Source organism: Carettochelys insculpta, chromosome 2 (genome assembly GCF_033958435.1).
Source record: "Carettochelys insculpta isolate YL-2023 chromosome 2, ASM3395843v1, whole genome shotgun sequence".
NCBI classification, from domain to species: Eukaryota; Metazoa; Chordata; order Testudines; family Carettochelyidae; genus Carettochelys; species Carettochelys insculpta.
Window position 1 is genome coordinate 67,999,452 of NC_134138.1, and position 18,096 is coordinate 68,017,547.

An 18,096-nucleotide genomic window follows, 5' to 3' on the forward strand; every position below is an offset into this window, starting at 1 on the left:
TACTCTATCAGCTAGTGGGACGTGTGCCCATTCTACACGAGCACGCATATCAAGTACTGCTGGGTTTCACACTGTCCCTAATACACCTGAGGCAGCCCCGTGCAGTTCAGTACATGCCTATTATGCTCTAGTGTTGGGGGTGGGGAATCTAGGCTCCATGGGCTGGATCCAGACAGCAGCCGCCCTTGATCTGGCCTATAAGGCTCTGCTCCTGCCTCCCACCCATTCCCCCAGCTGCAGTGGGGGAAGCAGCAGAGAGCCAGTGCTAAAGCCCCTGCATGGCTGGCTCTGCCTGGTGGAGGGGGTTCTGTGTACTGCCTTTTCTCCCCTCCTCTGCTGCCAGGGGGAAAGGCAGTTCAGGGAAGCTAGCACAGGGGCCTGCAGACTTTGCTCACATTGGTAGTGTGTCACAGCCACTGAGAATGGAAGTGGGCAAGAACCATGTGCTCCCCCTGATAAGTGCCCCCCTTTCCCTGACCCCTCCCACAATTTTTCTGCTCCTGCACCTCCACCCTGCTCCCTAGCAGCCCTCCCTAGACACTGAAACCCTCATATTGGGCCCCACCCCAGAGCCAGGGGGGCCCCCACAATATCTACTAGGCCCAGACACCCAGAAAAGTTAATCTGGCCCTGTGTGAAGCTACAGGGGTGGAGTGCCAGTGGATCCCTGGTACCTAGAGTTGCACCAGTGAGGTGCAGGCCACAACATGTTTGGGGGTGTTTTGCTTCTTGCATGTAGTTTGCTGTGAGTTCACAGCCCCCCACAACCCAAAAAATTTCCCCACCTTCGCCCTGTGATTCTGAAATAAGCATCCTCATTCAGAGCAGTTCTCTGTTCCATATTGCCGTCATCTTCCGTGCACTTTCCTCCTAGCTACGTACTACTTATTAATCATCCTCAGGGAAATACACTAGAAACCAACACTTGGAGAGGCAGAGGAAGTTATTTGTAAGAGATTAGAAATTGCCTTCATGTTACGTTGGCTTACAGAAACAGTATCTAAAGGCAGGGACCATGTTACAAACCTTACTGATTTCATAGCCCTTTTAAAAAAAAAAAAAAAAAAAAAAAAAAGCAAGCAGCCCTGTAGCACTTTAGACTATTTTAGTTGTTAGGTAACAAGCTCTTGCCCTCTGACTATTCATGGCCCTTGAAAGTCAAGTTGTCAAATCATTTCCATTATCAATTTAGTAAACTCTTGTGATACTAGTAGGGCATTTGAACATTTTGCACTAGTAATTCACAAAGACACACCTGAGGTGGTCAACACTTAACTCCCAGCCTCTCTTCTCTGCAAACAAAACAGTTGATTTATGTTTAGTTTCTGTTAACCCAGGGCTACAATTGAAAATCCCAGCCTAAAAGTTTGGCTTACTTCAATTTTGAGTACTTAAACCTATACTTCCACTTCAATAGAAGGCTGAACTGTGGTTTCAAAGGAAGCTATGAGTCTCCAGCACTTCTGAACCATAACTCATGGTTATGTTGCAATCAAAGGTAAGGTGCTGTTTTACAACACACCCATCTACAGCTGAGGAAGGAGTGAAACAGAAGGAGTCACTTGCCCAATGGTCAAACAGGTTTTTGTTTGAGTAGAACCTAACAAAGCCTGGACTTATATCTCCTGCTTTACTTCTTTCCACAAGCGTGACAGTCCAAGCCAAGAGTTCTTAAGCATGAGTGTTCAAATGAAGGACATTCAGGCTATATCTACACTCACCCAAAACTGCTGATAGGGATAGGGGGATTTCGAAGTTGCCGGGATCCTTTTGAAAAGAAACCCCGCCAGGACAAGCCGCGCCACTGCAAGCCGTGTCAATTTCAAAGTGCCGTGGCTGCCGGCATTCTAATGAGGCACTGAATATGGCTATTTCGAAGTTTTGGGTGAGTGTAGACACAGCCTCACTGTGGAACTCATCTTAAGACTTAGCATTTGGCTCTTCATTCAAATTTTCCATAGGTTAGGGGAAATTGGAGCTGGTGTGGGTTAGCTCAGCAGGTTAGTACCCCACAGTGATCACAACCACATTTTAATGGGCTTGCCAGGCCCAGCATTAGAGTTATTGGGTTCCAGGCCTTCGGGAGGAGTCAGATTACAGCCCTCCACCTTCTCTCAGGTTTGAAGTCTTTGGATATGGCCTGGCCTCCCCGCCCCTCACTTCTGGGGCACATGGCTTGACATGTTCCTTAGCTCCCATGGTCATATAATGAGCTTTGTGTCAGAAGGGGGTTGCAGTTCAATGAATTGTGAGACATTGAATTAGCCCAGTGGAAAGTTTGGAAACAAGGTGGTTTTTGGGTCTATTTCTGGCTATAAGTGGGCAGAAGACTACACTCCTTTTAGAGCTGGGGGGAAAAAGCAGTTCTACTGGGGCTTAGCAACTTAAATTGAGTGGGGAGGGAATGGATAGAAGTTGTATTAAGACAAACTGAACACTGGAGCCACAAAAGGGGAACTATTATGAAAGATTCTTGCACTTAGCTAGAACTTAGCATCCTGGCACCAATCTCATCTCTAGTACACATGCACTTTACACAATGTATGGGGACAGCCAGGCCGCCAAGAATGGAATTCAGCTTGTTGAGCAAGGAGCTGCCTAAGCAAGCACTAGGATGTGCCAAGGGGAATGGTATATCAGAAAACCCACCACTCAAAGGTATTTAGGAGCATAAGTCTTGGCTATAGGGAACCTTCTTCCACCTGATATTCAGAACCAGGCCCCTTTATGGGAATTAAGTACCTACCCCTCCTTCAATCTCATGTTCAGTCTCCTCCCCTCTGTGCATTATAGAGAAGGGATTAGAATTTTGATCTTCTACTTCCTAACCAAGTACCCTAGCCACTGGACAATGAAGTACTCTGGCTTCATGTTGTTCAGTTCAACCATTCATTCCACTGTGTAAATAAACCTAGGGTGGCTCAGCTGAGTGACCTAACCACCAGTCATTTACTCTAGTAATTGGGCCATAGACAAGTATTTCCAGGAAACATCTAGAACTAAAACAGGAAAGGACCTGAAAAGGTCATTAAGTCCAGGCCCCTGCAATCACACCAGAACCAAGCCCCATCTGTATCATCCATGACAGATTTGTTTAACCTACTCTTTACTAAATCTCTAGGACAGATCCAACAGGAAAATACAAATTATTCCCAGAGTGGACAATTTGAACAAAAATGAATGAGGAAGTCCTACATCAGAACAGCCCAAATTTTTGCATGCTTTCTAGAGAGGTTTGAGATGCCTGTTGAAATCCTCCTTTCCCCCCATTCCTGACCAATCAGGTAGCATGGGAAATTGAACCTGGAGCTATATAAGCCTACAGGAGTAAACTAACTACTGGGCTGACAAACACCTCTTCCCAGAGTTGGAATGGGCCCTAAACTGCTACGTGGCCTGAGCATGCCTACTGAAGTGAATCTTACAGACGAAGGTTTATCCTCCCCTGCTTTGTGGATTACACCAGGACATAAACATCTGGCTGTCTGGTATGAGGCACCAGCGCTCATTCCCCGAGGCAGAAACATAGGCAGTTCAACCAGAATTTAGGTAGTGTTTAGGTCCCCACACAATTAACTACTGAGATACTTAAGGCATTTACATCCTTTTGCGTACCTGGCCTGAGTGACAGATGAGACACATGGCCTCCAAAAGGGAAAGAGATAGAAAATTGATGAGACTGGAGGCCGTGATCTATTGAAAGGTACTCTGAATTGTATATAATTGGGCGAAACCTGCTGACTTGCAAGGCTCTACCTGTGGCAAGCCAATAAAGGCATGGTTACTGAAGAGTTTCAGGGGCCTATAAGAAAAGCCTAGTGGAGGAAGATTAGGAAATGCTAATCCATGTTAACAAGGAGTGACTGTTAGAACTCCTCTACATCAGTGTCTCAGACTTTGAGAGACCACAGAACGCCTATGAAAATTCTCTTCAAACAGCCAGCAACATATGCAGCAAAAACAAAATGAAGAATGAAGTAATTTAATCAAGTATCATAACAATTAAGATGTAACGTCGTATCTGATTTTAACAGAAAATACACATCATCAGTGTATTTTTCCAAACGTTTCCAGCACACCGGCATGTTGTTCACAAAACACCAGTGTTGTGCAGAACACAGTTTAATTAACACTGCTGTATGTCACTAAGGCTAAGGGAAGTGAAGGTGTGGCCTCAGCACCAGGACTGGGACACGGGTAATTACACCACAGTAAAACAGTAGCGTAGATATAGCCTAAGAGGAAGGAAGACTGAAAGAATCCACACTTAGACAGCAAGAAAGTGTAAAATGAAGTGTCCTCTGTTATTTGCGTCCACAACTCCACTACCTGACCAGAATCAGCAGCTGCAATTTAAGTGAAGACACTCGCACTGCTTTTCCCAGACTATTTCTGACACACTGCTGTGCAAAGAGGAGTTACCCACCTGGGTGGTAAACGATGATTCTTCAAGACGCATCCCCATGGGTGCGCCAGATCACGTGTTGAGCCAGCCCCGGCACTGCAGATCGGAGATACGCAAAGCAGTTGCTGCTTGGATTGTGCATACGCAGAAGCACGCCAGGATCTTTGAGCATTTCTGGTCACGTGCGCAATCTGGTCTGAGCCAGTTCCTCAAAGCCTCCGTGAAAGTATGCATCTGAAAGACATAAGACAAACTCCAAAGCAGGGAGGATGAGTGAGTAGTGGCGCACCCATGGGAACACATGTTGAAGACCCATCATTACCACCCAGGTGGGTAACTTCTCTTTCTTCGAGTGGTCCCCATGGGCGCACCATATCACATGAGTATATAGCAGGTTCCCTGCCCCCTCCCCCGCAAAGTATGGAGGTGGGTACTGGAGTTAGATGTCAGTAGCCACTGACAGCAGGCATGTTGAAAGGCTCATGTCTCCTGCCACCAGCCAGCGTATGTCATAATGTTGCTGAAAGTGTTGTAAGATGTCCACATCGCTGTTTGGCAGATACCCTTCAAAGGGATGCCCTTGAAGGTGGCTGTGGATGCTGCCATCGTGCTAGTAGAGCGAGCTTTAGGAGGGACAGGTAAAGCTGCCTTCTGCAAAGACCACCACATAGTTATGCACGACGTGATAATGTTTGAGATTCTCTGTGACAAAAGCACCTTGCCCTTAGATCTCTGTGCAAAAGACAGTAATAGCCTGTCTGTTTTTCAGAAGGGCTTTGTTCTTGCTAGGTAGAATGCTAAAGCTCTTCTCACATCCAGTCTTGTCTCCTTACTGGAAGCATGTGGTCTCGGGTAAAGAAGACAGAAGTATGATTGGCTCACTCGAGTGGAACTTGGACGCGACCTTTGGGACAAAGGCAGGGTGAAATCGAAGCACTGCCTCCTTGGTAAATATTGTACATGGTGGAGAGGCCATGAGGGCAGCCAGCCTGCTAACTTGACAAGCAGATGTGATAGCCAGAAGGAATATCCTTTTTAAGGTAAGGAGACGTAATGTAATAGTCAGTAATGGTTCAAATGGAGGTTTGGATATTCTATCCAGAACTACGTCTAGCCTCCAAGTCAGTGATATAGGTTTACGAGGATGGTACAGATTGGCGAGAGCTTTTAGAAAGCATGCTGCAGTTGGGTGTGCAAATACCAATGTCCCATCCAGTGTACGTCTAAAAGCTGAGATAGCCGCTAAATGCGCCTTTAAAGATTGAAGAGCAAGTCCCTCTTGCTTAAGTAAGTAGTCCAGAACGGGGGCTTCTTCTGGATGCGTGCTCCATGTGGAGCACCATGCCACAAAACATTTCCAATTGTATGTACAAGGCTCTCATGGAAGTTCACCAACTGTGCATCAAAATGTGTCTGACCTGTTCAAAGCATGAGGCCTCTGAGGGATCAAACCAATTATCAGCCAAGCGATAAGGCGAAGCTTGTGTGGCTGTGGCTGTGTCAATAACCAGTGATTCTGAGTGAGCAGGTTTGGAACAACAGGGATCAACTGTGGAGGCCGTGCTGACGTGCTGCAGGATCGGACGCAGTATTGTTGAGCCCATGCCGGAGCTATGAGGATCAGATCTGCTCCCTCCAATCTGGCTTTCTCCAATACTTTGCCCACAAGGACCACTGGGGGGTGTAGCCGGAGAGAACCCGTCCCCCCTTTTGCTCTACTCCATCTTGCCTTCCCTAGGTGCTTCAGAGCACAAAAGGGTTAAAAGGAATAGCCCAGCCCTGGAATGCCCAAGAGCGCAGATGGGCTTATCTTAGCCACGGCCTTTGAAGCTCCAGAGCAAAGCTAAGAACAGCAGGCTAATTAACAGCTGGGCCTCGGACTGCCCTTGGTAATTACCATCAGTTGATTCGCCAGGACGCTTGTCCCAGACAAGAGGAAAAATCTCCCAGCCCATGAGTAAACAAATGCCCTCAATTGTCTACCCCACAGGTGTGAACTACGCCCTTGAACTCCCTGTGAGAACCAGCATCAGACAGTTTAATTCAATTAAACCAAGAAAGAAGCCTACGTGACCCAATGGGTATAAAAGAGGGGTCTGGCAGACTCCCTATTTGAGCTCCAACCATCTTTCCTGCCGGACAAGAGGGTGGGAATCTCCCCAGGTCCCCGGGGATGCCCAACTCCTGGAGAAAAGGGACAAAGGACTTCTTCCCAAGGGATTGAGAGGAAAACTGGCCAAGCCACATTGGTAAACACAGGGATGAGGATAAGACCTGCTAGGTATTTTATCTTTTGCTTTTTCTTTTGGGCGCATTTAACAAGTATAGATCTATGAATTAGAGTGTATCTCAGCTATTTGTAATCAAAGTATAAACCTTGTAACAATTATAACCACGAGAGCTTAACTCGCTAGGTAAACAAGCAACAGTTGTAACAGTAGGCGATTAACTTGTTAGATAAATAAAAAAGGAATTGATTAAGTGGTAACCTGACTCCTCCTGTTACTGTGCAAGTGGAACACAAAAGAAAGAACCCAGCTGCTTTCAGCTGCTCTCAGCCTGGTCACTGGTGGGCTCTGCCATAGACAAGGGCATAAGTGGCATCTCACCTGGCCATTGGCTAACAGGGGGAAACGTGTATGAGAGGACTTCTCCATGGGATAAGAAAAGCCTTGCCAAGAGACCCCCACCCTAGGCCTGCTCTGGAGCAATAAAGGCAGCATTTCTTGTTGCTGTAGGTTGCAAACAAGTCTGTGAATAGAGTGCCTCAAAACCGAAACATAGGATGGAGAATGTAGGACTGTACCTCCCATTCATGGTCTGGTGCAAATTGTCTACTGAGCAGATCGACCATGCATTGTTTACCCTGGGTAAGTATCAGGCCACCAGTGTTATGCCACTCTGTATGCACCAGTTCCATAATCGGCGGGCCTCCGCACAAAGACAGCAGGATCTCGCTCTGCTTTGCCAATTTATAGAATACATTGTGGTAACAGTGTCAGAGAACATTCTTACCAAGGCCCCTCACATGCGGGGCAGAAAGAGCTTACAGGTATTCAACACTGCTCTCAGTCCCAGAAGGCGTACATGAAGGGCCAATTCCCATTGAGACCAATCGGCCCTGGACTGACATGTTGCCCATATGCGCACCCCAGCCCATGGTGGATGTATCGGTGGTTATGGATACAGCAAGTTGGGGTTGGTGAAAGAGTACCCCAGATAACAGATTACTTGGTCTTGTCCGCCACTGCAGGGACTGCAACATGTGTGATTGGGGATACTTGATTGTGACTTGTGTGCCTCACAGGCATACAGACAGTTGCCCGCCAGTATTACAGGTACCAGAAGTGCAGCCTGACAGTCTGAACTACGTATGTAGTGGCAGCCATGTGACCCATCAACTATAAAGAGATCATTACCTACTCCATAGGGCTGCAAATGAGGACCTCGATTAAGCATCAGATTGCTTGGAAGCGCTGGGCAGATAAGTACACACTTGCTGATATTAAGTAGAAACAAGCCCCTGTGATCTCTCTGTTCTGTGTGGGCATGAATGTTGATTTCTGTAAATTGTCACTGAGGCCCAGAGATTGGAAGGTCTCCATGGTCAGGAGTATCAACTGGAGGACATCTAATGAGGAGTGGCCTTTCAGAAGGCAATTGTCCAGGTACGGGAATATTAGAATGTCTAGATGACACAGGTATGCTGACACCACCATAAGGGTCTTCAAGAAAACTCCGGGTGCTGTAGAGAGGCCAAAAGGCAGTACCCTGTATTGAAAGTGTTCTGTTCCCACCATAAACCAGAGGACGCATCTGTGAGCCAGATGAATTGTTATATGAAAGTATGCGTCCTGCAAGTCAAGGGCTGCAAACCAATCACCAACATCCAGAGCAGTGCTTATGGAAGCAACAGGAATTATTCTGAAGTGTTGTTGGCATAGGCAGCAGTTTAATGCCCATAGATCCAAGATGCATCTCCATCCCCATCTCTCACTGTGAGGAAGTAACAGGAGTAGAGACCTTTCCCTCTGAATTGGTGAGGTACTCGCTCCACCACTCCTATTGCAAGGTGGTGGTTGACCTCTTAAAACAAGAGGGTCTCATGGGTGGGGGGTGTCCCTGAAGAAGGACAGAGTGGGCGGAGTAGTAGGTGATATTGTGCAGAACAGGATGGCATAATCCTCTGAGACTATTTCCAGCACCCACTTGTCTGTTGTGATCTTGAACCACTGATGGTAAAAGGGGCATAGCCGATAATGAAAGAGTTGTTGAGCCAGTGGTTTGCATTGGACCATGGAGATGGTAGCACAGGCCTTGATGGAGGAGTCAAAGTTGTTCCCTTGGGTTTTGTGGAAGTGGATTGTGTTGTTGATTATGCTTTTTACTTGGCCTACAGGGTTGTCTGGATTGATCATAGCCCCTCTGCTGATAGGATTGCCATTGGTACGGGTAATTGTATCATCTCTGATATGGGCACTCTCTCTTTTGTATGGTGGAGTATACATCCCTAAAGTTCTGAGTGTTGTTTGAGATTCTTTATTGGAATGTAATGCAGTATCTGTACGTTCAGCAAATAATTTGCTTTTGTCAAAAGGCAGGCCTTCAACCTCTTTCGAAGTCTTTAGGTACCCCGGAGGTCTGGAGCCAGGATACTTGTGCCACATAACCACAGCTGTTACCATGGAACATGCAGCAGTGTCAGTGACATCCAAGGCTATCTGTACACCTGTATGGGACGCTGCATAACCCTCTTGGACAATCGCCTTAAGAATAGGTTTCTTGGAATCTGGTAAGTAATCCATGAGGGTTGTTAGCTCTGTATAGTTATAGAAGTTATTAGACGAATGATCAGCGTAGCTAGCCATGGGCAATAAGAGGGTAGAAGAGGCATAGACTTTTCTCCCGAACAGGTCCAGCCTTTTGGCATCCTTGTCTGAGACTGTGCATTTATATTGGGGTGCCTTAGATCTCTGCTGTGATGACTATACCAGAGTTAAGGCTGAGGATGTTTGAATAAAAATTCCAGCCCCTTGGATAGCACAAAATACCTTTTTGTCAGACCTCGTTAGTGGCTGGGATGGAGACAGGGGTTTGCCAGAGGTTATTCGCTGCATCCCTTATAGCATCATCACGGCAATCTTGGATGGTGCTGGAGGTCTCAAGTTCTTTAAAAGCTTGTGGTGTTTTTCTGGGATTCCAGCTATTTGAATGTCCTGGCTCTGAGCTACTCTTTTAAAGACAGTTCTTGAAATTGTCTTAAGTAGTCAGGGAGGGAAGAATCATCCGGAATAACCACTTCACCCAGAGACAGGAGGATGTGTCTGTCTGGTAAGTTTCCATGCATTCTTCTAAGTCCCCTGATTGGTCCTTCGCTGGTTCCAATAAGGCAGGAATTATGGATTGGGCCCGTAGAGATGGAGTGATGGTGGTGGTGGAGGGATAGTTGAATGCCTGTATCCTTATCTGGATTTGGGAGAAACATCTTGAGATCTGCCGTGATAGTGGTGGTGTTGTTGGTGACCCCTGTAGGCATGAGGGTAGCAGCATACCTGAGTATCTGGGGATGAGGAGCGAAAGTGTCTCCTGTATTTGTGATGGTGATAGCAGTCAGGCAGGTATGATAACCTCGAAGATGGTGGAGGTGAAGGGGACCTGCAGTAACCACCGTTGTAGGTGCGGTTGCTCAAAGAAAGGTGGTGGTCTCAGGAATGGTGACAGATGAGGTGTTGGACCATGAAATGACAGTAGCATGGGAGAGCATGAAGACATGGGTTGAGGAGAGATGTCAGAATTGGTGAATGAGGTGGTGGGCTATAGTACTGAATTTTGGCCTGTGCCTTTTTCGGCACCCTCTGGGGTGCTGGATAAGCCAATGCGGGTAGCTCCAGTGCTGTACTCTGTGCTGAGACAGTCAGTGCCACTGGCTCCGGTGCCGCTGGTGCTGGGGGCACAGTGTGTGGTGCTGGTGGTACTTCTGGTGCAAATTGATCTTTTTATGTCAGCATTGATGAGCTCTGTGAACCCATCAGTTCCAGGCAGGATTCTTGCATTGGCACGGGTGGAGCCAGTTTTGTAGACTTAGGCTGCTAGTCTTCCTTAGTTAGCGAGGAAGCTTGGCGCTCAGTATAACTCGTCTTGTCACCAGATGAAATGGGCAAAGATTGTGTTGGAGAGAATTTCTTTTTCTTATGGTCTTCCAGGGAGACCAATGAGACTGCTTGGCATCTTTGACCTGCTGCCATGCCTTCAGATATTGGCTGGTCTGTGGTATCAGACTGGAAAGCTTTTTCCAAAGAGAATCTGTCATTTCTCTGTCTTTCTAGCTATCGCAAGTTTAGAACAATGCGGGCACTTGTGAGGCACATGGGACTCTCCTAAATGACACACACATTGAGAGTGGCTGTCTGAGGCGGGCATTGCCTCCTGGCACCGGTCACACTTTTTAAAATCTGATGCAGGCATTTCAACTGAACAATAGAGCTGTTAACAGCTTAGCTCTTGGAATTGCAAACAAGGCAGTAACACAGCTATCAAACCTACTAGATACTAGACAGCTGGTTATACAACTGATTTTAACTTTCTTTTTACTATAACTATTAAATATAAAATTACTACTATTAGAAACTTGTTAAGAACTATGAATGATAAAGATCAAAAACTGCTTTTCAGATGTGCTGCTGAGGAGTGCAGGAGAGTTCGTCTACAGCCGAGGGTGGTTGAGAGGGCCTGGCTCAGACTGGATCGCGCATGTGAGTAAAAGCACGTGACAGGCCCAGCATGCTTCAAGCAGCAACTGCCTTGCAAATCTCCAATTTGCGGCACTGGGGCTGGCCCAACATCTGATATGGAGCACCCACAGGGACCACTCAAAGTAGTATCAGTTTTTCATATTATACACACTAATCTTGTGACAGAGTAAAGTGTCATACCAGATACTCAACTATTCTAGGAGGATGCAACTAGAGTCCTTTAAGATCACCACCACTTAAGTTTGGTTGAAATCTGACTGATCATTTCCCCTTAAAGCCAGCCAACTAATGCACACGTGATCAAGTAAGACACCGGCAAAATGAAGTCAGCATTTTTTTTTTTTTTTTATATTTTGTTCATCTCAATATAACATTAAATACAGAAACTTTCGAGACCAAATAATCTGACTTTGGAAAACGTCGTTCAAAGCTCTTAAAGCAAAGTAACAGGAATTTTATTTAAAACATTTATCTTTCTTTACTTTTAAACAGCTCTATAAATATGTGTTCAAGTATTACATCAGAAACAAAAGCCTTTATTGCTCTATTTAAATTTCCATTTGTTCATAGTGACTAGCATGCTTTATACACCTTCCATGGCTCCAGGTGGATGGAAAATGTACTTTTCTAGTAGCTGAATTTGGGAACAAACACTCCTACCCAGCTACAGCAGCCAGTTTTTCCTTTAGAATGTGACTGACTCCCCTGCTCTATCCATAATTAATCAATTCAAAAGAAACTTGTTGCGAGCTTACTTGATGCCTAGCCAAGTTAGTTATATTGAATTCCTGCTTTTTAATTTCCTGGATGCTAGAATGTTTTCTACCCAAGTCTTCAATACCTGAGAAAACTGGATTGTGTTTATGTACAAAGACTCACATCATTTCCCCCCTCCTCCCTGATGATCCACCTCTGTGCTGATGAGACATTGTATTAACACATTACCAAGAAACACCCAATAGTTCATTTCTAAGTACTTACTTTTTCTCATCTCTACTACTGTGTAACCTCCCAGACTTACACCTTTGCTTACACAGACACATACCCTGACATTCTGTCTCAAGCAGTGCTTCTCCTATGCTGGTCCTGAGTACTGGCACCTCAGCAGCCCCAGCCATGGCATTGGCTGGGCAGGGGGGTAGGGAGCCAGCTGAGTACCAGCACCTTTTTTTGTTTTCCTTCTCTTTTTTCAAAAAAAAAAAGGCACTGGTCTCAAGTATTTTAATCTATACTGCTGCTATTCTACCCTATGTCACACACAGGACTGAAAATGAAGCTAGCTGTGACCAGCTGCTCCAGATGACTGAAGGTCACCTTTAAGGCACTATATATTCCATTTCCATCACCCTCATCCCCACTAACATTCTGAATTGAGAGTCTTATTTGCAAAACCTTGCCTTTTTTGAAGTGTTGTATTCTATACAACTCATCTCTGTAGCAAGTAAAATCAATAAAGCTAATCAGAGTTTGTTTCTCCTTCATCACTAACTAAACAACCTGATACCCTGGCATGAGCTACTGATGGTACTTAGGCTAAAAACAACTATTGCTATGTTAATCTAATGGCATCTCCTTTGGAACAGAAGTTTCTAGTTGCAGACTAAATGTTGCAGAGCAAGAAACCTGTTAAATCAGCTACTACACGAAATAGAATGACAGTAACTTAACAGTACTTCATTCCCATTATCATCATTTACACAAACTGTCTGAAGACTGTCAGTCATGTGTATAAGAAGATTTGTACAGATTAATTAGTGTTAAAATAAAACCACCACGAGAAAGTCTTAGTATTTAGGTACTGAAATATTTTAAAATTGATTTGATAGGTTTTAAAATGTGCACGGTCTCCCAACGCCCTTGTTAAAAGTCACATATGGACAAGTACCTCCAGGATTCAAACATGTAAAACAAAGGCACTAATTTTTTATAACGTTATGCCAGGGTGGGTATTTTTGGATTGTTTCATAGCAGAGCACACAACAATGAGACTCTACCGGACACTGATTTCTCATAAAAGCAGCTGAATAGTCTCTTGTTGGGATGTATAAACAGTTAAGATTTTTCAATTAAGGTCTTCATTTTTCCTGTAGGCTTCAGCAGGTGCGGTCCAAACTGAAAAGGGAAAACCAAGTACAAGATCAAATGAACAACTACTGGTAATTGTAGCAATATTTTATAAGCCATGTTCATAAGTGACCCTAAAACTTGGGCCAAGGTAACCCAGCATTTGTCCATTTTGGCCTGCTTCCACAGGTGCAAATAATGGGAGTGGGTTTAGATGAATCTTACCCACAAAGGAATTAAAAATGGTTTCCAAGGAAACTCATATGAGGAACCAAGTGACAGTCAGATTAATCAGATAACTCTTCTCTTAGCACAAGTTCTGCTGACAGTTTCTTCTTGCACTCCAGCCACAAAGGTAACTCTTGCCAACAGTGCTAAAAATCTGTTGCAAGTCCTCTGTAAACCATGCATAATAAAATGCAAGGACTAGGCAGGGAAATTCCTAAGGGTCATTCATCGTAACTGATAAGATTAAAAATGGTACTAGAACTAACTAGTGTTTGCCAGCAATCACAATATTCTCTGTCGAAGGCTTCCAAGAACTCTGAGTTGCATTAGTCTCTGCTGTCCACCATCCAATCAAATCCCTTGCCCCAAAAAAGGAAGGGTCATAATCGCAAAGCAGAAGTAATGAATACTCTGAGAAGTAAAATGTTAACTCATTATTTTATCTCTTGTCTTGTGACATTGGTTCTATTAAAATTCGCAGCTCCTGAGAAAGCTCCTCAGGTATGTAAGTAGAGAATCTCAACCCACAGTCATAAGATATATTTTGACCCTCCTGGTTATGGAGAAGGAACTTCAGTTGACCTGAATGCACCCCAAAAATTCAAACAATAAAACAAATCAACTTTTATTTAGTCTCCTGATTTTTGAAAGCTTATGGATTTCTATTCAAATTTTTTAAGTCAAGGCTGATAGATGCATGGCAATCACTAATTGAAAGAATTCCTGAACACAGTGTCTGTTTAAAAAAAAAAAAAAAAAAAAAAAAAAAGTTATTTCAGTTTTCGTCTTTTCTAATTGAAGTTTTCCCTGCACCATGTTGAATTTTTTCCAGACGGAACCAGGTTGTCTTTAAAGGTCTCAGTGATAAAACCTCACTAGCCAGCTCACAGGTAGCTAGTCAGCAGACACTATACACAGTTGCCCCTTGCACTGCTTTGAACAGCCGCCGTTTCTCTGCTCTCCAACACCGCTGATGCACAGGCCAAGCATTCTTGATTCTCACTCAGTTGTCTACCTATTCTCAGTAGGCATGTACTGTATTGCCAATGCTAGGCACTCAAAAAAAAAATATCACAAGGCAGGCCTCAGTCATTTAACACTCACTCTCTCTTTTTCTCTCCCTCCCGCCCCTTTGGTTTGAATCCTTATGGTCCACATTTCATTGAATTTCTACAACTGTCTCATATAATCTGATTTCTTAGAAGTCCCAGCTCACAGAACTACAACCACCCTGAGGTTTGTAATACAAAAGATCGAACTGGCGGTCTGTGGCACATCTCTGAATGCTTACTGGGATTTTGTGGAGATGGCGATGGTCTGATAGTCTAGAGAGTCTGCTGATTGATACTGGCTTCAGTGTACCTAGGACTGAGCCCTACAACGTGTCAAAAATCTCAGTACTCACCAGCATTTCAGACTTTGCCTTTGTTCCAGATTCTGGAATCGGTTTCTCAGTTTCACTTTGGTTGTCGCTTCTGTATCGATAAGCAAATTTCTTTTTGAGCGCTTCAGCTATTAGTGCTGCAGGATCAGTCAGGTCAGGTGATTTGCATTTTGTGCCTTCAGCTGGTCTTCAAAGGGAAAGGGAAATTAATCGCACAGGCTTTAGAATGCAGTTAGTGCCCTCTGCAGTCCTGTGTGGCCATGCAAATGCAAGGCCAGCAACAATCCAAAACACAAATATTTCTTCATGAAAAAAAACTAAGGCTTTACAATTTGCATTAACAGTTACATAAGTAATTTTGTACTCACCTTTTCACTGAGCGCAGTTTGACACTGTTCATGTCTTTGAGGATCTCTAGCATGTTTGGTATTTCGGGTTTCTTTGGACCACTATCTATCAAAGTGTGTCCCACGTTTATTTTCTTGCTTTTCCTCTCTTTAATTAAATCAATAGCAGACACACTCGGATGGATCCCCGAAGGTGGAAGAGGTGGTGGTGGAGGCGGCGGAGGCGGAGGCACAGGAGCTGATGCAGTAGGACTTAATCCAGCTAAAACATACCCATACATTCATTCCAAGAAAGAACTGAATGCCCTTTTAAATAAAGCTTGAATATATCAAGCGTTTTGAAAAGGAACAAATTTACAGCACTATCAATGTATATTTTTATCTTTGAAGACTGTCTTGTCAAACGATTAACTTGGATTAAATTCTAAATCACCCAAAGAGGACAGCATTAAACCAACCAACTTTTGGGATTAATTCTTACTATTTTCAGAAACGAAAAACATCTCATGTGAGAGTCTTAAACTTGAATGACAGAACTGGAAGAGTTGTGTGAATATGAGCTAACATCATAACCTTGTGAAGACCAGTGGTGTGTTTTTTTTTTTTTTTTAAGTTTTCTGAAAGTCTGCCTAAGTCTCAATAGCAGAATGTGGCAACTTTCTGAACCAATTAGGTTGTCACAAAACATCTAATATTAAAGCGTCTTAAGTCACTTTAGGTGAACAGTAACTCAGTGTTACAGAAGTAACCAAAGATATTACAAAGGTCTTAGGCAGAAAACTTCCCAAATACTTTGTTTGGACACAAGACTATGGAATTTAAGTCACTGATTCTGCTCCTGAAAATTGGTACCTTATATTTAACAAAATCTTCACCTAACCATCCACAGTTAAAGGGCAACCAAACCAACTGAGACAGACAAAGGTATAATGTTAGCATATTCAAAGTAGATGCCATATCCTACCAGAAGAGGGAGGTAAAGGAAAGCACTATTTAAACTGAAGCCTAGATTGTAAGCCTTCTAATGAACAAGAAGGAAAAAATTAATCACACCTAGAAAAATTATTAACCAAGAACATTTATTGTTTAGGTCGCTTTGGTATGTTTCGAAGTGCACTAATTGTACACTTGTGGTAAGTGTATCATTGTGGGTTTCAAAAGGAGGAATGGAATTGAATTCCTTTTAAACTACTCCAGTCCACTGAGTTAATGTGTAGTGACCTTCCCCTATCCACTCACAGGTCTGGGTATTGAACCTCATCAGGAGAGCCAGCATGTGTGAGCTAATGGCTAAAAAACTCAAGGGCCGGGGGGAGTCAGTATACCTAGCCCTACCTTTCCCACACATTGGCTAAGTGACTTTGGCCCAGTTATTTAACTTCTGTCAGTTTCTCAACCCTTCATTCCATCCTGTAATGGGTACAGAATAAGTCCCACTCTCCTTCTGGAGCTAGGAAAATTCAAGTCTAAACACATCATGCATCTCAGAGGAAGGTGCTATAAAATTTAAAAGTATTGTTGGAGGTTGAAAGGGTGTTGACTTTGGGACTGAGGTTAGGATAGTCACCGTGAGGGCTCCCTGTAATTTTTAGCTTCTGTCTGAATAGAAACTGGCATTCAAGAGCCCTCAGACCAACTGATCCTGAGGATGGCACCTGTAACAGTGCAAGCATTTCTCCCTGCCCCAAAGATTTTGTGTGTTATTGTATTCACTGGTATAAGCTCATTTTCATGAAGAGGATTTAACTTGTGAACTTCTGCCCCAGAGCCAAGTGAGTTAGTAGTATTAGAAGCGAATGCTAAGAAATAAATCACCACTGTAACACTATCAGGAGTGTCAGGTCTGTTATAAACTGTGAAAAGATATTCCAAGCATAGTGCTTATTTAGTCCCAGTCAAGTAATAAGCATTGAAAATAAGCATAGAGGCTTCTGGTCACTTCAAACATTTCTAGCTACAAGTTGTTGCTCTTTCAAAAATGATCTGAAATATTATACTCAAAAAGCAAAATTAATACCTCAGCAACACTAGACCTACCTACTGGTACTCTGTCGGACTGAAGTATCCTTATAATGCTTATGCCCTTGGTTTCATTTCATATTTGTGCTCAGCTTTGTTCTAGACCCTCCTATTAACTAATTTTCTTCAGAATTCAAAACTCAAAACACTTTACAAACATTTGAAGAAATTCTAAAAAAAAAAGGAGAAAATAAGAACCTATAGGTCTTAGTCCCAACTCTGCTCTTCCATATCTGTGTGGTCCCTTAAGGTACTGTGCCCACTCATTTGAATGAGTTAAGTGAAAACAACATGAAGTCCTAGCAGAAGTTAATACTAAACTTGATCTGCAGAAAGTTAGGGCTGTGAACAACAGAAGTCTCATCTATTTGATGTTTAACAGATAATTTACAGTACCACTCGGGCAGTTTTTCTGGAGTTTCCAATCGCACTGTTACACACATCTAAGTTACTACTCATACGGTGAAAAAACACCATTTGCTGTTTACAAAAAAAGGTCAGATAACATGACTGGCTCAAGGTCAATTCCAGTTTTAGCCTTCTGCAGCAGGTCACAACTGTGTACGAATAAACCCATACATTTACAGCGGGGCTGGGAAAGAGCACACCCTGTATTCGTCTCTCAGGTTTCCTTTTCCATCCTATAAATCCAGATGGAATTTTTCAAAAGGCTTTTCTCCATCACTTGCAAAGTTATTTTGTGATGGAGTTTTCACAGTGAGACAGCACAGATATCCTGGAATCTTCATGAAGATTCTGTACAACTGCTATAAATTAAATTTGGTGATAGCACTTCTTACAACCCTACGAAATCACTTTCAATCCTGCAACATCTCACAAAAATGACTTCATTATATTTACATGGGTTGGTCAATCAGTTTAAAAAAGGAACAGGTT

General features: G+C 43.7%; 1 protein-coding gene across 3 annotated transcripts in view; it reads right to left on the reverse strand.

Moving 5' to 3' along the window:
* Window positions 1-11,483: 11,483 nt before the first annotated feature.
* The window catches only part of MTFR1 (mitochondrial fission regulator 1), a 34,383-nt gene continuing 27,770 nt past the window's right edge, over window positions 11,484-18,096 (reverse strand). For all 3 annotated transcript variants that reach the window (XM_074987131.1, XM_074987132.1, XM_074987133.1), the window contains exons 6-8: window positions 15,202-15,442; window positions 14,855-15,020; window positions 11,484-13,269 (exon numbers count right to left, since the gene is read on the reverse strand). In XM_074987131.1, the coding sequence (XP_074843232.1) occupies window positions 13,210-13,269; window positions 14,855-15,020; window positions 15,202-15,442 (467 nt within the window). In that variant the 3' untranslated portion in view covers window positions 11,484-13,209. The remainder of the gene's footprint in view (window positions 13,270-14,854; window positions 15,021-15,201; window positions 15,443-18,096) is intronic.